The 24,367-nt window shown below is 35.9% G+C and overlaps 1 protein-coding gene across 2 annotated transcripts in view; it reads left to right on the forward strand.

Moving 5' to 3' along the window:
• KLHL1 (kelch like family member 1) overlaps positions 1-24,367 on the forward strand; it is a 356,958-nt gene that overhangs the window by 197,152 nt on the left and 135,439 nt on the right. For both annotated transcript variants that reach the window (XM_041730855.1, XM_041730856.1), the window contains exon 5: positions 20,423-20,635. In XM_041730855.1, the coding sequence (XP_041586789.1) occupies positions 20,423-20,635 (213 nt within the window). The remainder of the gene's footprint in view (positions 1-20,422; positions 20,636-24,367) is intronic.

The following is a 24,367-nucleotide window of genomic DNA, read 5'->3' on the forward strand; positions in this document are numbered from 1 at the left end:
ACAGAACCCAGCACAAAGCTAATGGGTCAAGGTTTTATTGGAATATACAACCGCAGGATTACAAAATTGAGGGTAAAATAGAAGGTAGGCTAAGAAGGAGGGAAAGAAAATACCAATTAGTGCATTTGTGAGCTGTTTACAGCTTAACAATCAAACACAATTGATAGTCTAATAATGAGAAATGTCTTCCAAGGAGATGTGGAACCCCAGTGTGGCTCAGATCTGCCCATTAAGGGAAAAAAAATATCTGCCAACACATTTTCTGTTTCCCAAACTCCAAATTTGGATCACTGTGCATTATTTCTCTTCTCTTACTTCAAAACTGTGTTAACTAGCTCTGCTTGGCCAGTTAGTAGTCCCACACTCTAGTTCAGTGAAACTCACTGCGTCTACTCAGGGGGCAGAAGTGCCCCCTCTGCTAGGACCCAAGATCTTTTGCCTAACAAATCCTAAAGTTGCAGAGAAGTAAAACACACTTTCACAAGTGAGATACTGGGAGTAACAGTGACAGAGAGGCTAATCTCAAATCTACTCATGAATTCTAACAACTGAAGTTGCAGAATTAAATATCAGCACTGATTAAATGCATACACTATATCTTGGAATACCATGCCTCAATCATCCATGGTGCTATGCCCAAAGCTGGTGCCTTAGCAAAGCCTTGAACATGCTACTCTTCCATTCTTTATGCCACATGTTTATAGGTGATATGGTAAGACCAATGAATCTCATGATCAGGAGCCCATCATTGTATTGCCTTTATGATAAAATAGGTTCTTTTTTCGAAGTAAATTTTGTCAGTCATAATTTCGTCAGTCCTATATAATTGGATCAGGATTTCTCCAGGATATTAGATGGTGCTAAGGAGACAAAGATATAAACCTATGTCCAGAGTACGTATCTATTCCAGAATATATGAATGTCTGCTTCCTGCAACATAGAAGGGGGACCTAAACCCACTTTTCCACCAGCCAGCTTGTATTCTTCAAAAATCTATGACATACTAGGAATTAGCAATGATATAACTAGATCAGCTTTATTGAAGAAGAGCTTATATTTTCAGATCTGTGTGTAACTTTTATCCTTGCTATTATGGTCATAGTTTTGTGGCCCCATTGTAACACTGAGGTAGTTAAGGAAAGAAGATAGCTCATGTCCATGGCCTAAGTTCTACTGTGAACCGGAATGTTGAGAGCCACCTCTGTAATGGATGCTATCTACCAAGCATTCGAGAAAGATTTTTACTTTGTAATCACTCCAAGAGATTTGTTGATATAAAATTACTCCACCTCTCTTTGCCACTCATTTTTTCCTTTCAGGCTTCTCACCGACCAGTCAAGCTATTTTCCAGTACTCAGAAATGCATGTATGACTTAGACCATCTCCCTCTCTCTCTTCATACGAAGTAAGCATCCAAGTCTACTATAAACAGCTCTACCTATGAAAAGATTTCCTTTCATCACTGTCCTGGCTAGCACTGGTTTACCATGCCAACCCTTTCCTAAACTGGGATTGAATTCTTTCCCTTTCCTTAGACTTATTATAAAGAGCCCTTGAGGCCATACATATGAGTTGAGGAATAGGCATGCAGTTATTAGTGCCTTTTCAACCTGCACAAGCCTGGTTTAAGTGCAATACTTCCATTGTAAAATTTTACTCTCCAGTGGATAGTTTCTTTTTTTTTTTTTTTAAGATTTTATTTATTGAGACACACACACACACACACACACACAGAGAGAGAGAGAGAGAGAGAGAGAGAGAGAGAGGCAGAGACACAGACAGAGGGAGAAGCAGGCTCCGTGCAGGGAGCCTGACGTGGGACTCGATCCTGGGTCTCCAGGTTCACACCATGGGCCAAAGGCAGGTGCTAAACATGGTGAGCCATCTAGGCTGCCCAACCAGTGGACAGTTTCTATGATTACTTCTGATTACTATCCTGTGGATTTAATAACACCAAAATAATGTTCATAATCCCTGGATGTTCCATGGTTAAATCCTCGGTCATCACCTGAGCTCAATAGTGTTCCAAGAATTGTTTTTACAAACAGAGAACAGTTCTTGATTGCAAAACGGTGGTCTTGCTTCAGAAATTTAGAAGTTGGAATCATGATTTTATCACTGAGACTTAATAGACTGTCTTCCCCACATTCTCATCCACCATGGCTACTTCTAGAACTAAGTGAATATTTGGTCAGATGCTACAAATGGAGGGAAGCTTATACAATAACTGGGACTCACATACTCTAGCCCCATTAGAAACTGAGTGCCAACCAACATATCGATTTGAATCATATTCCTATATACTTTAAAAAATTCAAGGGAACCTAACAAATTTTGTGCCTCATTTTCACTTGTTAGATGTATGAAGGATTAACTTACTATCTAGAGTTCTCCTGCTATACTCCAGACCATAAGATTTTTGAAAAGTTCATAGATACAGCAGGTTCTTTAAAACTCATAGGATTTAGCCCTTGCCTTCCAACACATATGAGTCTTGCTAGGTTATCCAAATTATTTGCCACTTCCTAGTCGCTAAATCATGATATTATCAATAGGGTGACTACCTGGATGCTTTGTGTAATGTCAGGACAGTCAAGGTTTTTGTAGACCCTATTGGGACAGAAAATGGTTACATTTTTTACAGAAGTTCTGTGATTATAAAAATGTACTGCCACCTTTGTTGTTTAAAGACAAACTTTTTGGGGGATCCCTGGGTGGCTCAGTGCTTTAGCGACTTCCTTCAACCCAGGGCGTGATCCTGAGGTCCCAGGATGGAGTCCCACGTCATGCTCCCTGCATGGAGCCTGCTTCTCCTTCTGTGTCTCTCTCTCTCTCTCTCTTCTCCCTCTGCCCCCCGCCTCTCTCTGTGTGTCTCACGAATAAATAATAAAATTAAATTTAAAAAATAAAGACAAACTTATTTTGTTTTGTTCTGATAATGAGAATTGAGAAGAAAGCATTTCTCAAGTCAGTAGCTGGATAATAATGCCCCTGGGCAACAAGGAAGGTTGTCCCATACCTGAGCACACTACCTAGGCCTGGTTTCATGATTGAGGGGATGCATTCTTCCTCCTTCCAATCCTTCCTGAGTTTGGCTTGTGTTTATTTCTTCTGGTCAACTCTAAGTAGCCTTCAGAGATGAGTTCAAAAATTTTGAAATTTTGGTGATTCTGCATATGACTTCAATTCTCTGCTATTGCCATTTAAAACTACCAAAGTACAATGTAAAGATGAATAGTAAAATTCATGCTAGTAGTTTAGAATATTAATTTTTCCTTTTTTAGAATAAATTAAAAAGCACCAAAGACAAATAAAATATGAGAGAGTAGAAGAAAAGAAAAAACTTTATATGTACTTTAATAGCATTTTTTCATGCTCATTATAAAAGAGGCTGTGCATTCACTTTGCATTGTGCCTCACAAATCATGTAGCCAGGCATACCTCCAGGAGATTCTGATACATTCAAAAACTTGAGAACCACTCTTCTAAAACATCAGGTAATTGATGAGAGAGCTCTGCCAGCAGTTAGCATATCTTAATTACACATCTATATCTCAGAAGATAATCACAGAGAAGGTCTATAGAACCATTGTACCCACACTGAGACAAAACTTCATTTTCATGCAGCTTCTATAGACCCCACTATACCCAAAAAACCATTATGGCATTTCAATGTCACCATAAATCTCTTATCAAACAGTCCTCAAAGGTATATCTCAGTGATCGTCTATCCTAGCAAAGGCTGCAGATCCACTGGGGGAAGGATCAGAGGGAAATATATTATATATACTTGTGGTGGTATACTTCTTAAGGACTCTCATTCTGCCCCTTAATTTAGTAGATTCTGAATCTGTGAACCTATATTGATCTAGAAATTGTATTGAACTAGAATTTGTCATTTCAATAGCTAATATTCACTTTCTTATCCCCAGCTATCAAGTTTTCTTCCTCTTCAAAGGAAAAAATGCCCTGAGTAAAAACCCATCAGTCTCACCCCAAAATTCCATAAATTCTTGGGGATCTAGGAAATCTAAATCTCAGGCCTCCCTCGCTTTATTTATATTATATCCATCTTACATCTGATAATTAATTGCTGCCATCTAGACTCTTCCAATTTGGCATATTTCCAGTGATATTAAATTCCAGGAAGATGATAGTGCCTCCCACTTCTAACCCCAGCCTTCTTAACATTATGATGCCCCCTTCAGCATCATTTTTGGGCCCTCCCAGAAGAATAAAATGAAAGGATTTTCAGTTCTTTCAAATAATCCATTTTAATATTTCTACCTCCTTCTTATTTCTGTTGTCTTTCCTCAATACTATGCTAATAAAGTTCTAGCAACTCATTTACAGTACGATCATCTACAGACTTCAGGATAGCCTCCATGTTCACTGTTAAAATCAACTCTTAGCCAGTATACTGAATCCCAGATAATGAGTGAGTGGTCAACATAAATAAATTTTCTTCATTCCTACATTCTTCCACCCTGGCCTCACACCCTCAAGGTCAATCCCAATACATATTACATCCTGCTTTTTCACACCCTTACGCAGATCCTGAAATTGCTTTGCTGTCAATGTTATTTCTTCCTGCAACAGAGCTTTTACTTCTCTTTCCAAATAGTTCTGAGACTTCACTCTGGTATTTAACCTGGCGGCAATGATAGTTGGTGAGGAAAGGAACTGAGGTTAACCAGACATTTTTGGTGTTATTGTTATTTGCTTATGTTTAATATGCTTTTTTTATAAATTTTTTGTTTGTGTAGCAAGTGAGAAAGGACTGTTCTGCAATCTAGAAGAGAAGGGTTTGGAAAAATTAGGAGTCAGGATTTTCTAGTTTGCCTCTCCTTCTACCTATTCTGATTGATAGGGTCCTATTCTTTCCCTGTCATTTATGTGGGTTATTTTTCTTTGAAACAAGATAGATTTTTTTTAAGATTTTATTTATTTATTCATGATAGACACAGAGAGAGAGAGGCAGAGACATAGGCAGAGGGAGAAGCAGGCTCCTTGCAGGAAGCCTGATGTGGAACTCAAACCCGAGACTTGGGGACTTGGGGATCATGCCCTGAGCCAAAGGCACTCAACTGCTGAGCCACCCAGGCATCCCTGAAACAAGATAGATTTTAAATCATCTATATACCACTTATAACTGTGGGATCTTCCACACTTCACTATAACCCTCATTAGTTTCATTTCTTACGTAGACATTAGATATTGTCATCTATGTAAGTTGCATACCTTACTTACTAGCCTATGATAAGTTACAATCTCTCTCTCCCATCTAGTGTTAGAAACTTCGATATCAAATTGTTTCTCTAAATATAACACTTTGTTTTATAGTCAATCGAGGTATTACTCTGAATTTTAGTGGAATCCCATAAAAATTATTAGAAGGTCAGTGATAACATGGATAGATGGTAATTCAACCAAAAGCATTACCCATAGCTCCAAACATGTAATATGACCAATTGTGTTGTGAATACTTATAAATTTGTGGTAACAGTAAAGTTACAGCAAAGATTTAAATTTACCATTATGTAGTAAGAGTTTTAGGGCACATCAAGTAGATAAAATGTGGTCTTTTATCTAAAAATGCTTAATAGAAAATTCTATAACTTTTTATATAAATTGCATTACATATATATGTGTGTACGTGTGTGTAATTTTAACAAGACATTTTAACTTAGTCTTTGTCGAAGAAGGGCAAGTGAGATCTTGTGGGATCATGTGTGGAGAACTTAACACTACCATGAGGCCTTGCCTGATTCCATTCCCACCAATCCCCCTACCTGACTTTTTCCCTTCCCCTTGCCTTGGGATGTTATTATAAGACCAATTATAAGAGTAATCATAGGATTAAGAGTTATATTTATGGCTGATGTCCTGCCACATGGCAGCTAGAGGGAATCCAAACAAAATAAAGACACTAAATAATAAGTAAAAAATATTGGATTTGTGGGAAACCTATATATCCTATTGAGCAACCAGATGTCTAAGTGTTCAGTTGGGACAATGAGCCAACTGAAAGCAACAATTGAGCCATTATGAATTTACTCTGAAAGATGTCCCACATCCATTAGGGTCCATTCTAGACAGCCCAGAGCCTTTCTGTCTAAGCTTTGTAATGGACTATTTTACTTTATTAGTGTCACTGATCTATATACAACGAAGGTGTGGCAAAAACAGAATAGGGTGAGGATGCGTGTAGGGAGGAAAGGTTTGCTAACTTAATGGAAAGAAAAATAAAAGAGCCTTGATGGTGGATGTACACCTTGTTCCAGATGTTCTGGTTACTCCCATCTCTAACAGGAGTTTGTAGACTTTTATAGAGACATTTCACTACTCTTATGCCAGATTTCAGTGTGCAACAATGCTTTGAGTCCATATTAATAAGGTTGGGGCACTTGAGATATCAGAAAGATCCACAGAGAAATGTCCACTCTATATGGCATATAGTGGCAAGACAATCAGATGATCATCTGTAGGATCAAGATGTATGTGGTATATATAATTGCCATTCAAATTCAGAGCAGTGGCAACTGCCTGGAACAGGTACCTCTATGAATTCAGGGAAGAGAAAGTCGCATGGGGTACCCATAGGAAAAAGAGAAGAGAATTTAGACTCTCCCCACTTCCACTCCTATATCTACACTCTCAGGGCTGAAGGTGCTCATATGCTATCAGTTCAGAACTGGAGAGAATCCTCCACATCAACAGCAACATGGACAGTCTATCCTGGACCATGGGCAAGAATAGCACACTTGATCTAAACCCAAAGTTGGTCAACCAAAGTCTCTGGCTAAGATCTTCTTGTGGACCAGGAAAGAATAAATCAACCTATTTTATATCACATGTCCATCCCATGTGATTACTTGGAACACAGTAGCAGGTACACCTTAAGGAAAATGTTTGAACTAGAGACGTCAAGGTGATGGTCATTCTTTTCAAGATTCCTATAGGTAAAAAAACTCAAACTCTGCACCTGAAGGAAAAATGGAAAAGGAGGTTATTGTCTCTATCTCTTGCAATTTAATAGCTATCCTTATGGGCCACCATTCAAATCTTTGGAAAGGGGCTGAAGGTGATGAAAGATTCTTGCAGAATCCCAGCATAAAGACTGGGGTGTCAATAACTATAACTAATGTGTACAGTTGAAAGAAGGGGACAAACAGCCTGGTCAAATGTGCAAGGCAAATGAGAAGTACTGTTTCATAAAATTTCCCAAGTAGAATTAGAACCCTTGGCCAGAGTTTGGTGGCAGGACAGCTTTTACATGCTGTTTTGGCAGCTTCTGATAGAAGTGGCTGTCCACAGGTCCCATTTAGGATGTTGTCTGAATTCTCTTGGACTGTCCTCCATGGATCCCAGCACATTTGCTTGCTCTGGGACAGGAACAATTCATTCTCAATGTTTAGCTGACAAACGTGGCCATCCATTGGATATGTTCCCTTTTTGTGTGTAATGAACTTTCTGGTGAATATCCACATGGTTAACAGAAAGCCTATTGGTTGGTAACAGATCCAATTGTATGGAATTCTCTCATCTCCAGAGAGGAGGTGAGAATGCCTCTTGTATATGCCAGTCTGAGGCTTGTCAGTGACCTTACCATACAACCAGGCTATTAGCCATAGCCCATGATTCAGTGAAATCAACATGGAACATTTGCTGTGTGGTCTGGACAGCCATCTATACCCCATGAAACTCTGCCTGTTGTTCCACATGTCTTTTAATGCACTAATTAAGGGACAGATCTCTCAGGTTGGGTGCAGCCACACATCATTCCATCCCAGTAAAACTTTACTGGAAAGAGAACCTGGCCTGTGCACAGTCCAGGGAGGTCTCTAAGTTCCCACTGAGCCAGTGGAGATAGTGGCTTCTCTGTTGATATGCCCAAATGTCAGATGTGGATTCCTGAGACCAACACTTGAAGTTGCAAGACTCTAGTTAGGCCAAGTTTCACCCCGTCCTGTATGTACTATTTCCACTTCACTAGAGGAGATCTCTGAGCTTCCTTTACCAGACAAACTGAGTCCTTTGTTCAGATGTGTGACATTATTGGGATATCTGGTAGTAAAACTACTTCACAGCAATGAGTCATGTGCTCCCAATCTACTGAAGCCCAATAACAAGCCAATAATTGCCCCAAAGGCTTTTTCCCTTTCAGCTAACTCCAGGAGCCTACAGGTTCAAAAGCCTGATAGATGCCAGTAACCTGCTACAGTTTCCAACTGTCAGTAGTCTCCAATTGGAAAACTAAGAGATTGCTGTAACTCAAACAGCAAATGTAGTTTGGTAGTGCCCAAAAGAAGGGTAGACTAAGTGGCTGAGTAGAAAGCCTCTAGAGCATCCTATTGGTTATGGCCCCACTCAAAGGCAGTAGCCTTTCTGGTAACCCAATAGATGGGTACCATCAGAACTACTCTATGGGGATGTGAGAGCCCTAGTAGCCAAATAAGCCCAACAGTTACTGGGATTCTTTTTTAATTTGCCAGAGCAAAAAAGTCAAAAGCTTGGCACTACTCTCCCCTAGAATGACGCATCATGCTCTTTCCCAGATTTACCAAGGAATATCACTTGGGTTGTACATCTTTGTAACTAGTTTGTGTTAATGGCCCACTTGTGCTGCCATGTATAAGTCAATAGGGCTCCCAGTCCTTCCTGGACAGTGCCCTTGCCTTAGCCCACCAGGAGAACATCATCAACATAGCAGGTTAGTTCTCTCAGTACAAAAATTTCTCCAAATTACGGCCTACGATAATCAACAGATAGTCAAGGAATTTGGGTAGCCTTGTGGAAAGACATTAAAGGTGTTTTGTGATCCATTCCACATAAAGATAAATTGAACTGAATCATCCATGTAGAAAACAATATTGAATAAAGCACTTGCAACATCAGTTGCCACATACCAAGTTCTGTTAGCTTGGGCAATATTAGCCACTATGACAGTTACCATGCTAGGTACTGCTGGTACTAAAGGCAGTATTATAGCACCCAGCTACCTACAAATAAAGGTAAATATTTGGGCTTTGCACATAGGCCACATAGGGATAATGAGTGAAGAAATAGTCTTACAGAGAACTTCGGTTTTATAAAGCTTAGTTATAAGGACAGCTACTTCTTTTTCCTCTCTGAACAGCAGATATTGCTTTGGGGAGGCAATGGCACAAGGAACTAGAAATAAGATTAGTTCATAGGCTTCCACATGCCCCACTAAGAGGGCCCATTAGGGATTGGGGGCAGAAGTGAGCAGGAGAACGTGTAGATAATACATCTATACCAACAGTACATTCAATAGTGGTATTCATAACAATAGAAGTTGTAGGACACCAAAGGGATCTATTCATAGACAAGGCTGAACAAGGACTTCTTGGTGGTGACCTCAGATCTCAAACTGGAGAGCATCATCATTTGTTTCTCCCATCCTGGTGCCAGGTGTTACAAATATCAAAGCCACCTGTCGTACTGGTAAACAAAGAGCCTGAAAAGTCCATTCTCTCCCATCGCCCCATTAAAACCTGACCTTGACATAAGGCTTCCTCTGAAGAGACAGGGAGCCTTAGCCTAACTGCTAGTCTTATTTAGTTTTGAAAGTCAGCCTAGAGGTCCTTGTAAAAGTTGACAGGGCTCTCTAATTCATCTCCAGACTCATTGGAGGGGGGAGTGGATAGGACTTGTGTCATTCACAGGGGCTATCATGAAGTAGATTCTATTAGGCCACTCAGCTGTGAATTCTTTGATGAGAAGCACTCCAATATCTTCCTTTGAGATCCTGTTATTGAACAATCAGACTCAGAGATCTCTTAGAAAAGTCCCTTACTCAGGTCACCCAAAGGGAGTTTGGAGTTACCACTCTTATGATGTTCTTTCTGCTTTATCAGTCTTGGCTGATTTGTCCTTGACTACTTTTTGCATTCTGAGAAATTTGTCAGTTACCAGTCACAATAGTTACAATTCAATTAATCTGACCTCATGAGGGGGTTTAAATACACTCTTTAATCAAATGGAGTACCATGGACAAATTCTAGAAAACTGAGTCTGGTTAATAATTTTATCACCTGCTCTTCCAACACCATCACTGCAAACCCAAAGGACAACCAAGGGTGGCTGCTATACCCTTTGCAGCAACCTCATCACAGTGAGCTTGCCAAAGCTCAAATAGCCATCAGCTGAGAAAGGAGAAGGTCTCAGATGTGCATGCTCTCTCATAGCACCTTCTTCCTCCTCCTTAGACAAAATCAAAGCACTCTAGTGAACGGGGTCGTTAGTGGTACATCCCAACATCCCAAGAGACACCACTCTTCCTCGCTATGTTTAATGAGATTACCTCCTTCATTTTGACAGCAAACTAAGTCTTAAAAGTTTCATGAGCTACCAGATGAAATGATCTTGAAGGGGCTTTCCACACTTTCCACTAACATCATAAGCCTAATTACTTACTGCACTGCCAGAAGTCTGGTGTGCCAGGCACCTGTCTAGGGCTAACTTAGAGCTTTATCTGGTGCAACTCAGCCCGTTTCCATATAGAAACTCTCTGGGATGGCAAAGTATATAGGCTATGTGAGGTATGAACATCTAACTTTTCATGGTAGTACTTGTCTCTTTTACTGCATCTTATTTATAAAATATAATATTCCATGAAATTATGTTTGGCAGCAACTTTCATATTTAATGCATTGTATGTAAATATACATATTGTAATGTAGCTAATGCTTCTTTTATTTGCTGAGAGATAAATTCATGGCGTGAACTAAGTTACTTGGCAAACTGAAGGAAAATTTATTATACATTTATATAACTTGGAAGGGGATCATCCCCTTTATTCCAATTATTTTACATAAAGTCTACTCTTCATTCATTTTCATTTTACAGTTTTCTTGGGAAGAACTTTTATGGCTTGCTTTTGATTTTACTTGATTTTTTGACAATGATTACAGTTATGTCTGGTGTTTAAAAATTTTAAAATAGGTTAAATATAAGAGAATATACTATGCTGTGATTTTTAATGTTGGTTGTAAGCAACTGGTAAATTAGTCCACCCCAGAAGGAAAATAGTCTAAATTATTTTATTAAGCAATAAATGAATGCAAAATTATAATTAAAATTTTACATGATTCTATAGAGACCATTTAAACCTTAAGATTGCAAAATTGTAATGTATTCTTTTTTGCAGAATGCTAATGCTGTTTTTAACTGCAAACTAATCAATGTGGTTATGTAAGTAATTTCTATACTCACTGTTTCCTTTTTTTCTGCACATACTTTTTACCCCAACTGTCTAGCTATTTTAGATTATGCATATAACAGGCTTTCCTGGTGAATCGCTTATGCTTACAAACATAAGAACAAAAGACTATATAAATACAGGATGACAAAGCCATCCTTTTTGGTCCTGAAAAAAAATTATTTTCTATTACAATAAAGGATAAACTTTCTTTCAATTCTCTATAAGCACAGAATGAGAACTACTGAATACAATATACATTCGTATGCACTAAAGAAGACTCTTTGTCCATTTTCTGCAAGATATCCTCTCAAGGAAGACATAAATATTATCTTGTGTTAAAATTCTGTTTTATTAGCAAAGTTGTATAGGATTGTTATTTTTATGTTTTTATGATGTATTATAACTCCTTTAAGAAAATGTTTGGGACAGTTGGGTGGCTCAGTGGTTGAGCATCTGCCTTGGGTGTGATCCTGGAGTCCTGGATGATTGTGTGGAGATTATCACGTTCCTCCTAATTTTTCCATCTGCTGCCATTCTCAATGATTTCTATAAGAGATCTACAAGAAACTAGGGAAATACTGATGCAGAGCAATTTATGAAGGAAGGGGCGGCAGAAAGGTTTGGGTTCAACCAAGGAGTAATGTACTTAACAGTAAATCATAAAAATCACTATTATGACTAATAATTGACGCATGCATAGTGTTACACAGTTTGTGAAGCATTTAATATGTTTGGATATGGTTAATTACCTTTCTGTTAAACCCCCCCCCCCCGCAAAAAAAGGAAGAACAATTTGGCTGACTGAGCTTCTTTTCTTGATAGAGAAGTCTATAAATGACTTGTACATGTTCTCTTCCTCCTTCTACAAATTAGTAGATAATATATATTGCATACTTATGTTTTTGAACAGTACGTTTCCAGTATCAAAAGAAGACCAAATTATTACAAGGGTTAGAGTCCCATGAAAATAATTGTTTAGTTTGCATAACATTGTAAAATTTAGGAATTATTTCCTTCTTAGCTCAATGTACTCAAAAGCAAATCAGAAAAGATTTACAGACTAGGTGTTGTAAAACCCATTTTCACAGTTAGGAGATGATATTTTGGAATAAAGAAGTGTCTTTGCCTAGGAAGTCCTGACCAGAAAGTATTTGAATGGGATGTTTCTCCAGTCCTTCTTAATGAATAATTATTGCTCTTTCCACTACAATTTCTAAATTATCTTACCTCTCTATAGCAACATTTTGTCAGAAAAGACAAAGTTATAATATATGAGTCACAGACTCGTATATTTTGAGTCATAAGCTCATATATTTTAGGGAACTTAAAATAACAAAATTATATTTTGTCCTATATGATAATCTAGAAAGATGGCCATAAGAAATAAATTCTGATACTGGACACAGTTTTGGAATTGTAACAAAATGCTTCATTTTAACATTGGTACTCTAATATTTTTTTGGGAAAAAAATTGCCACCAATGAAGTAATCACACCTAATAGTTGGGAAATAATTAATAAAGAAAACTTGCAACTGTTCACTTTAGTTTGGCAGATTTGGATCTCAATCATTTTCCTGTAGCTAAAGAAAACTCAGAAGAAAGTATATGTATATATATACTAAAACATGTGTGGCCATTACAATATACTGTTATATTAAAGAAGGGTCTGATATATAATCCAAATATATAAAGAATTATATTCCAAGTCATCTCATAAGCACTGACAAAACTGACAAAAAAAATCTATACACACTATCAACTCTTTGAACATTTCTTTCATTTGGTTGATTATCTAAATAATAGTAGTTAGATATGTGCGTGTATGTATACATATATATATACATGTGATTGAAATTAGATTTTTATCAATGATTGTTTAGTATTTGTTTTCCTGCATTTACTTGGAAAAGGTCCTTGGGAAAGATTAAAAAGTTGTATGCAAATAAACAACACAGACTCTGTATGAATATTTTTTATTTTTATTTTATTGTTCTCATTGCTGAAGGAATAAAGAGAAGAATGCAGGTATTTCAGGGGAGATTCAGCAAAGATTGTATCTTCCGCTGTAGCATTGTTCTCTGGTTTTGAAGATTAAGATCCTTTAGAAGATTAAAGAATGATAATTCTTTAGCCTTTAAAAAGTATGATAGAAAAGAGAAAAAATATAATCCTCAATGTTTGAATAACTGGTCAATAGAATAAATAACAGATCTGCCTTGGAATTAATGTAAGAAAATTATAAGAAGGAAGATTTTACTTCAAAATAAGGACAATTTTCTGATAGGGCTATTCAACAATGATGTAGGTTTTCTTAATGGAGTAATTCCCATCATTGAAAATACTCACTGTGCGATGGGCAGCCCGGGTGGCTCCGTGGTTTAGCGCCACTTTCAGCCCAGGGCCTGATCCTGGAGACCTGGAATTGAGTCCCATGTCAGCCTTCTCGCTCTGTGTCTGTGTCTGTGTCTGTCTGTCTGTCTCTCATGAATAAATAAATAAAATCTTAAAAAAAAAAATACTCACTGGGTGAGCAGAGCACAGAGAAGTACATGGAGTGTACATTAAGTGTCTTTAGAGATAGTTTCCAATTTGAGATTACATGAGGTCATAGAAATTCCCATTTGTAATCCTGGTAGATAATGATATGAGAATCAGACCATATGCTATCAATATTTCTTTGATGCTCTGTAAATCTATGATTGCATGAAAAACATTTCCTTGTCTTGGAAATTGCTATTCCAGAATGGAAAGTTGTGTGTCTCCTAACTGAAACTCCTCCTTGACCTTCCTTATTCCACTTTCATTCTTATACCTTTGACTCCATTAAATCCCCCATTTTTTTCCTTCTCATTAGAAAATATGTTTCTTAGGAGCCAGAACTTTCCCTTTTTTAGTCTCGGTGATTTTAGTATTATAAATATACTAGGCAGAAAAAAAAAAACTCGATAATGACTTATGGACCAAATAATCAGTAAAGAAAATAAGGAAGTTAAAGAAATGTAAATGTAGGCAATACATTTAACAATAGCAGACTAAAGTGAAGGGTAGGCTCAGATGCCTAATAGTAATGGCTAATGCTTCTCTAATGCTTGCTCAGTGTCAGATACTTGATTGAGAACAGTAAATTTAATTTAATCTTCACACTTAATCCTCACAACAGTGCTTTACAATGGATACTATTTTTAACCCATTTACAGACAAAAAAAAAAAAAACTTTTTAATCACACACCAGTGGATAGCAGGGTTGGGATCTAAATCCTGACCAACTGTCCAAGTCAGTGTTAATATGTTGACTCTTCATAATCACCATGACACATCATGGAACTCAGATATATCAAGAAAAAGGTGGAAACAGGTTCAGTGAACACTTAAGAATCAGTGCATACATATTGCACAGATCAAAGTAAGACAGTAAGTCTAAATTAGATGAACAAAGGAGAACCAGAAGGGGAACCTAATAAAGTATAGATAGTCCAGGTAATGAAATAGGACAAAAGACTAAATCCCCAGACCTACCTTGACTGTGTATACAGCCTTCGCATTCTTATCTGTAAAATAACAAGTTGTGACTATCTCTTAATGAGTCTCTGTTGAGACTCATTAAGTCTGAGATAGTATTCAAGAGTTGAGGCAGCAACTTTAACACAAGTATTAAAAATAAAAAATTCAGAGAAGGCAAATAATCAAAAGCCCAGGAAAATTGGTTTTAACCTGAAAGGGTTAGTCCTGACATGAATATATCAGTATAGCAAATTTAAAGTAGCTGATACAAGAAGGTTTGATAACTGGAATAAATGTCTCTCCCCAACTTGCTCGTTTAGAAAATTTAAATACTAGAGGCATAGAAAGATAGATAGATGGTAGATAGATAGAGGGATGATAGATGATAGATAGATAGATAGATAGATAGATAGATAGATAGATAGATAGATAGACAGATGATAGATAGATAGATCTGGATACTAATAGGAGATCACTTTTTCCTGTCCCTCACACTCCTTTGGATCATTAGAAACCTAATATTTCTCAAAGGCACCATTCCATAAAATAAAGAGCCTAGCAATTATAATGTAAAAGACTGGGAATAATTATCATACTTTCTTAAGTTTATGTGAGAGTCTTTAACATAACTTTTTTTTTTTACTTTCTTTTATGATATTTATTTCCCTAAGGCTGCCATAACAATGTATTAAAAGCTGGATAACTTAAAACAACAGAAAATTTCTCTTATAGTTCAGGCTAAAAATCTGAAATCAAGATGTCAGCAGAGCCATGCTCTCTCTGGAGTTTCTAGGGAAAAATTCTTCCTTGCCTTTTCCAACTTTTGGTGGTTCCTAGCAATCCTTGGCATTCCTTAACTTTTTTGGCAGCATGACTTTTATCTTACCTTCATGTGGCCTTCTTCCTTCTGTGTCACCCCTGTCTTCACATAGTGTTCTCATCACTGTAGGCCTGTTTCTGTCATTTACCACACCAGTAATTGGATGAGGGCCCACTCTAATCCAGGATGGCCTTAATTTAGCTTAACTAATTACATCTGCAATGACCCTATTTTCAAATAAGGCCACATTATCAGGTTCCAAGTGAATATGAAGTTTTGGTATACACTACTCAATCCGGTACATGATGTAACTTCTGCTTTGGAAGTCAAGATATGTATTTTTCAACTTTGTCCCTGACAATAGTAGAATCATGCATATATCAGAAACTCTCAAAAATTTCCTTGCAAAGGATGCAAGGAATTATAATTTTAGAACTCAGACGTTAGACCCAAAATTTACATTTTCATTCTTATATAATAAACCTTAACCAGAGGATGTAGCCAATTCTCAGCCTCAAATTTTCATTTTTCCATTTATTTGGTAGTGTGAGCCTCCTAAGAATTCCTCTTTCTAACCAATAACTTTTTAGATGGGCAATTAAATGAATTCCATAGGCTCCAGTGATTTGGAATCAAGCCAGAGATTCTGTGGTGATCTGGAGGATTAACCTTCCCAACATAATGTTGGAAGCAGTGATTAGGAGCTTCTTCTAACTGACTTCCGGTCACAAAGTGCAAGATGGTGAAATAGTTTTAACCCAGTAGACATTCATAACAGAGCAGTATCTTTGAGTTAACCATAATAGTGTATAATGTATTGTATTTGTATTAGCTGTTAATGAAGTAAACAATGTTAAAATTTATGTTAAAGTTATTTGAACATTAATAAAATATTTTACTACAATTTAATACCCAGATTTTAAACTAAATTGATAACTAAAATATGATAATTGAATGCACTTCCTTATATTCCACTTAACATAATATTATCATTAATTGTTAGCTTTTAAAATGATGTAGAAAAATAAACTTCTGGGGATCCCTGGGTGGCTCAGCGATTTAGTGCCTGCCTTGGGCTCAGGGCATGATCCTGGAGTCTCAGGATCGAGTGCCACATCAGGCTCCTTGCATGGAGCCTACTTTTACCTCTGCTTGTGTCCCTGCCTCTCTTTCTCTCTGTATCTCTCATGAATAAATAAATAAAATCCAAATAAATAAATAATAAATAAACTTCCACTGGAATTTCAAATTGAATAATTACTACTTATTAATATATTGCCAATAATAAGATAAGAGAAAAACAATAATATAATTAAGGGAGAGAAGAAAATTAATATTAGAAAATGTTTATGTCAAATTCAGGAAATAGCTAAATAAAAATGGTAAGAAAATTCTGTTTAGAATAAAACAAAATTGTGAATTTTTTGTAGCTACCAAAATTATTTTAAACTATTATGAAATAGAAAAAATAGACAGTAGGATTTAGCCTTGTAACTAATAAAAATTATTTGTGTCTTATGTAGTGGCAACTTAAGTTTGATGCTAAAATCTTTCTTTATAATAAATATTTCAATCTATGTATAAAAATATATGTATACATATATTCCCATTTAATGGAGAGACTGTCAAAGTTTTAGAATAAATTTATTCCATTATATGGTATAAATTATCCTTTCAGTATTATTTCTTACAATTTCTCTGTGCTCATTCTTAATCAAATTGACATTCCAAATATGGCACTTTATACTATATTACCTGCTATTATGCCTTTGTTTATATACTTTCCCCTAGCCATAACACTATATCTATCCATTTTCCATTTTCTAATTTACTCTCCTACCTAATGTTCTAGGTCCATTTGAAAACCCTGTTTTTCTGAGTTGACAAGGCATTTTCTAAGCACTGCACATTTTATAGGTGTCCCATGTGTGGTAAGCTTTTTGATGCAAATCCATTTTGTTCTTGCTGCAATTATCCAGGACCATATGTTAAGCGTTCAGTAAATCTATATAGAATGAATTATTGAATAAATTTAAAGTTATTGTACAAAAGGTAAACAGGCCAAAGAATTTTGATGCCTCTCACTACTTGATCTTCTCACACAAGGAGTTACCAGGGGTACACAAGCAGTGTTAAGGAAAGTAGTGTGAATTTACATTTTTCTTTAGTGAATATAACATAATGAAATTAAAACAATAAAGTTCCAGAAAATAGATTGCAAAAAACAGGAAAATATCAGGCAAGATATCATGAAAAGGAGACTTGATGGAGAAAACAAGAGCAAAGAGAACTTTAGAACTCTAAAATACATAAAGAAAAAATAATAAACAATATAATATATGGGACAGTATGAAAAATCCAATAATCTGTTATTAGCTCCTAATGTCCAGTTTATTTATAGCAGTTTTTACAAACCACATAGCTAATTCCCCAAAATGTAGTATGGCTTGCAAAGATATAAAATTAAAAGAATATGCTCTAAAAAAGATGTAGGGATAAAAGAAAAAAATCTGTGCTAGGGGTATTAAATGAAACTATCATTGGAGCTGTCTAAAAAAGAAATCAAACTATAAAGGACTATTACCTTCTTAACAGATAGATTTCAATTTAACTCTAAGTTTTCTTGAAGCCAAATAAAAAGAGAAATCCGATCAATTTCATAATTTACAACATCCATGATAAAAGCAAACCAATTTACTCAGGAGAAGTGCAATTATTCTCGCTACTAAAACCTGCAAGAAATTTCTCCCAAGGGTCATCATAAAGAGGCTGCTGTAAAATATAACAAAATATGCCTTAAACAATATATTTGATAGACACCAAAAGAGTTTCACAGACCTGCTTTTTTATAGTACCCCATACTATATACTGATGGTTTAGCTATACAATTCTGTGTGTAGTTTAATAGAGGCATAGATTTTTCAGTAACTGGAAAAATAGATGGACAAGAAATATTTCAAAGATTCTCCAAAAACATCTTTATCTTACCATAGTTCTTTAGAGAAACTTGGTGGCACTACATCTCAGAACACTCAATTGGTTAATTCAGTAAATAGATATTGGATACCTATAATTTACATAGAATTTGTGTTAGGCACAGAGGGAACACAGGGAACAAAATTTTCTAGGACATCAGCTATTCTGTGATGTCCATCAAATATGGCATATGACCTGAACAAAAGTAAAAGCTGAGATTCTTTTGTGACAGCTGAAGGCACTTCAAGCCTTGGATTCAGTTCCAAGGATAACACTCAAAAGGTGGATCAAGTTTCTTTTAGAAAATAAGTTGGGTCTTCTCTGACATACAGAGTAATGGGCATTTGCTGAGCCTTCTATTCAGCTTTAGTGTAGTCATAATGCCTTTGTGGGAAAATATCTAGTTGAACCTGTTTCAGGTTTTTTTTTTTCCTACAATATGCATGTTTTGAGATTTCTACCACAACAGTGGCTTTTAAACTATGATCTGAAAAACCTTAATTATATCTTCCTTGGACTTGAGACATGGGGATTGGTGGAACAATAGAGGCAGCCAGTCAGATCTCTGTCTTCTCTAACCATATATCAGCCAACAAACCCTCTCTGCTAGAATATCAGAAGGGTTTTGGCAAGTCATTTTTAAAGTGTATTTGAAAAACGCTGCACCACTCTGTTGTACTATTTCCAAAATTTTATTTGTCTCCACAAATATTACCAACACATCCAATTCAATAAATATGTACTGTTCACCCGTAATGTTCCAGGATCTAGATATGCCATGTTAAGGTGTCTGTTCCAAGGAGCTTAAAGTTTGAGTTAAGACCCCTAAGGGCACTGAAGATTAGGCCACAGTTTGGTAACTGCTATCTCAGGGATATAAATACCACCCACTGAGCACGCATGGTGAATGGGGTAGCCAGATTCCATTCGAGTGAACAGAGGACTTGAGAAACCCGTATATCACAAATTGCTTTTGAGTTGAGTCTTTAAAAATGTCAGAAATTAGGAAAAAGTGGATATAAGTCATTTTAAGCAATAGATGAGTGAGAGGGGACATGTCTGACAGGATGGCAAATGGAAAGATTAAGTAACTGTGACTAGAACACAAGTAAGGTTAAGAAATAAAGTGTTAGACTCAGGAAGACGTCAGATCATAAAGAAGTAGTGTACTTCACCAAGAGATTTGAACCAAAAGACAAAGGAGACCAAACCAAAGCAAGCCGTGATATTTATGTGGTAGAACAATTATTCTAGCATTATTATAGAGGATACAGTAAAGAGGCTAAGAATAGAGTCAGGCTGGGTAATTAGAAGGTTATGGCAGCAATCTGGAAGAAAATAAATGGGAATCTAAATTAAGCCAGAGAAATTGTCATGAGAGGAGGAAGTTTTGAGAGATAATAAAAGGGTGGAACATATGTGCTTTTGTGACTTCTATAGCCTATCTGTCCTGTTTTTCCCTTCTAAATAAATAGTGATGCATCTTATAGTGTTACTTATCTCTATGTAATTTCGTTCCCACTTTCTGATTCATGTATATGTAGTCAAGCTTTAAAAAATTTGAAATGCTATTCTTTTCATGTTCACCAAACCTTACATAGCAGTCCACTTGAAACTTGAACATTTAATCACTTAGTACACTCTGCCTGCATAACAAAGCTCAACATTATAATCCTCCAGTTATTACAAGATCTGTGCTGTCTCTGATACATTTACACTTCAATTACAATTACAATGCTTTCATTTTAACAGCTTCTAGTTTCTGAAGGATTAAGTCTCAAGGATTATGTTATAATGAGAACAAAGGTTATTGACGACTTCTCATTTCATTCTGAGATGCTTTCCCAGCTAAATCAAAGTGAAGCCAAATTTATTCCAAGATGTTTTCTCCCTGCAGGAAAACATAATGGAAGTTATGAGAAATCAAGAGTTTTTACTGCTTCCAGCTGAGGAGCTCCATAAACTCCTGGCCAGTGATGATGTAAATGTTCCTGACGAAGAAACTATCTTCCATGCATTAATGATGTGGGTCAAATATGACATGCAGAGGAGATGCAATGATTTGAGTATGCTTCTTGCCTTTATAAGACTGCCGCTGCTTCCACCACAGGTAATTGTATGTGATGCTGTATTAATAGTTATTATGTTCTAAAAAGCCCTATATTAAAAGTAACATCAAAATGTAAATTAAACAATAATAATAATTCAAAATAAAAAATAATACCCATTAAGCATTTGGTAAAATAGTAATGTTCAATTTTTATGTTTTATCGTATACACACACACACGCACTTGAAGGCAGAAAGTCCAACCACTTCCCAAACTAAGTTTTATGCCTCACTGTTACCATTTGTTTACAATTGTTTAATTATTTAAGAAAAAGTAACATCACAACCCACTTATTATTACTATTCACATTTTTTTTTAGTTTTAATCAAATACTCTTTTTAGGAATATGTGGTGATGGAAAATGATGAGTAATGGCTCTGATTCCAATCTCTGCCACATATTGATTCATGCTCATATGACTATGAGAATGTCACTTAATTTTTCTGAGATCCAACTTCTTCACCTATAAAATAAAATTGTACTACCACACAAAGGTTTTGTGAGAATAAAATTAGACAGCACTTGTAAAGTACTTAATCTAAATACAGTATCTAGAAGATTTTTAAATGTTGCAATTAATTCCCTGCTTCCCTATTTCGAAGATCTATCTATCATCTATCTATCTCTCTATCTATCGATCTATCTATCTATCTCTCTTCTTATCTATCCTAAGATGCAATAATGTGATCATTCTCTGATGAAAATACATTCTTGGGGTATATTCATAGAGTTTTGAAATCTTATAAATAAGTAAGATATATTACTTAATGTTACACGGTTATGAAGTAGTAGCATTTAGCAGTTGGAATTATGGAATCTTCAATAATTGGAGCTAAGGAGAATCCAGACACCAAGTGAACCAACTGCCTCATTTTACTGATGAGTTATATAGGACAGGTGAACTGGTAAGAACAAGTTCATTCAACTTGTAAGAAGAAGAGTATTTTTCTCTGATTTAGTCTTATGTTTTTACCTTGTCATGTTGCAAAATTATCTATGCACAGCAATGTTAACCTGGGGTTTCCTTGAATTCTCAGGCTATCAAGAAATAAGTTTGAAGGTAGCTCTTAGCTTGAAATGATAAATACAATTGTAGGTGTATACATTTTGTGTGGGAGATGTAAGGGGCCTGTAACATTCACCAGATTCTTCATTTGGATCCATACTACCATCAATACTTTCACTGATCCATATATTACAAAGAATGTAAAATAGGCAATTAGGACATTGGGAAAGAATGACAGGCAAGTACATGTTAATAAATGAAATGAGAATTATGATCATATATTAAGATTGCAAAGTTTGAAAAAAAAAACACTGTACCAAAATTGAGAAAACAAATGAAGTTTTACAAATAAAGGAATAGTTGTCTTTCATTTGGCTGCTGAAATGAATAAAGCAGTAAAGACAGAGGAGAAGAATTTATGGAAGTTCTGCCTAAGCAAATTATATGAGTTTATCTTAACACCAGGATCTTAAAAAGGAAGAAAAATGTGTTTAAGTAACTAAACAATGAATTGTGAATCAAAGCACTGGATTTTTCTGAATCTTCCATTCTAGGTTCTGATGCCAGATATCCTTAGACCCTGGGGATCTTCTCCCAAGATAGAAATGGCCAATGACCACTATTAGGCAATAATAGGTAGATACCCATTAACCAAAGATAGATGCTGTGACAGTTGGTACCTTAGACTCCTGCCCACCCATTTCAACTGTATGTTGAAATGTGGGGAGCATGGAGTTAAGCCAGTGGCCAAAAATCATCATGATCAGAAAAAAAATCGTAAGTACTAGGAAGCATAACTGAAGAGGCCAAAAATATAACCAGGGCTCAAGCTTTTCATGATATGCCTTTCCTTCATACTCTCTCCCCCTACTCTTCTGTCATCAAAACTGGGAGATGCTGGGACGCCTGGTGGCTCAGTGGTTTAGCGCCTGCCCTCCGCCCAGGGGGTGATCCTGGAGTCCCAGGGATCGAGTCCCACATCGGGCTCCCTGCATGGAACCTGCTTCTCCCTCTGCTTATGTCTCAGCCTCTCTCTCTCTCTCTCTCTCTCTCTCTCTCTCTCTCTGTGTGTGTGTGTCTCGTGAATAAATAAATACAATCTTAAAAAAAAAAATGGGAGATGCTTTTACCTGTACATCCATCTATGCTATTCCATCAGAATAGACATGTACATTCTATTGACTTATTTGTTACTAAAGCTACACATTACAAACGGAGTTTTACTTCTTTTTGGATCAGCTGCTTTATCTTAGTGAAACAATATTTATTAACATTAGAAAACAAGATATGATTTTTTTGGTGTAACTAGCTAGTAAAAGACTTTTAAGTTAACTCTTATTAGAGTGTTTAATAGTCATAAATACAGCATGTGTCTACTATCTATTTCTCATTTGTCAAATTAGGGGTATTGCAAACATTACTTTATGTATAATTTCAAATTAGATGTGGAGGAAGAAAGAGTAAAACACATTTTCTTTTCATGAAATATTTTGGATATAAGAGGTGTTATCACTTCCTTAACTGATGCTAATGAATTACATGTTATTATAGCATCTTCCTTATATTTCTACCCAGATTTTAAAGATTTCTGTGAAAAAAAAATGGTGAAGAAAGGAGAGCAGGGGAATATAAACTAACAAGTTTTTATCTCCTTCTTTAGTTACCAACATAACATAATTTATTTCAATTAATTTCTACATTATGCTTATGTAGTAACTGTTATTATTACCACTTGACTAATGAACAAATTGAGAATCAGCACAGTAGCCATCTTCCTATTAAGTTGCAGAGCTCAGATTGTGCTCTAGATATACGTGACATTATTGTAGTTCTTATTCCACTGAGGGGAAATTACAGTATTTACTTTTGTGATTGGCTTCAGATTTAACTGGATGTCCAACCAGAGTTAAAAAAGAGTTTGATCAAAAAAAAAAAAAAAAAGAGTTTGATCTAATCTAGGATTTTCTAGCCTTTTACGTGAACTTTCAAAGTGGCTAAGTGTCATACATGCCTTCAGAAAAGCTATTATGATGATCAGAAAAACTTTTTTCTTGATCCTGGAGCTCTTAAATATAGGTTTTTCCCTAATATATATTGCTTGTGTGCACACACACACACTCTCTCTCACTTTTCTTTCTCTCTCGTTATATATGTTTATATATATGTTTAATATATTAATTATATAAAATGCAATATTATATTTTAAAGTACTAGCAGTATTTAAAAGAGGGAGAGTCTCCATTTTCTAGTGAGGTAAGAATTTATTTTCAAAAGAAATAGTAAATAGGCTAATTTTTAAATAAAAACTATGGTTATTTGGTGTAGAAAAACATGAGAATATACATTTTGGTAGACAGTATGAATTTCAGTTGAGAAAAGTGGTAAACAAAATGAGCTCCAGAAAAGAATAAAAAAGAGACATAAAATGACTCAGAAGTGAAATGTCTATTTTATCCTGTATTGAAATATAACAGCTAATATTGAAATAAATTCAGTTGACTTTGCTGCAGAAAGGACCAGAGGAAAAGGCAAAATGAAAGAAATACATAATGAGTCATAGTCTAAGAAACAGTGAATGACTTCTATTATCTTTTTAAATAAGTGAGGAATAGAATTTTGCATAATAGTTTCTGTGTTTTTCTTGAATACCCAGAGGTTTAAAATTTTCAATAGAATTGGAAAAAATATGGAAATTTTATTTTAGAGAGTGATTGTGTATACACACAC

The sequence above is a fragment of the Vulpes lagopus genome, chromosome 16, assembly GCF_018345385.1.
Source record: "Vulpes lagopus strain Blue_001 chromosome 16, ASM1834538v1, whole genome shotgun sequence".
NCBI classification, from domain to species: Eukaryota; Metazoa; Chordata; class Mammalia; order Carnivora; family Canidae; genus Vulpes; species Vulpes lagopus.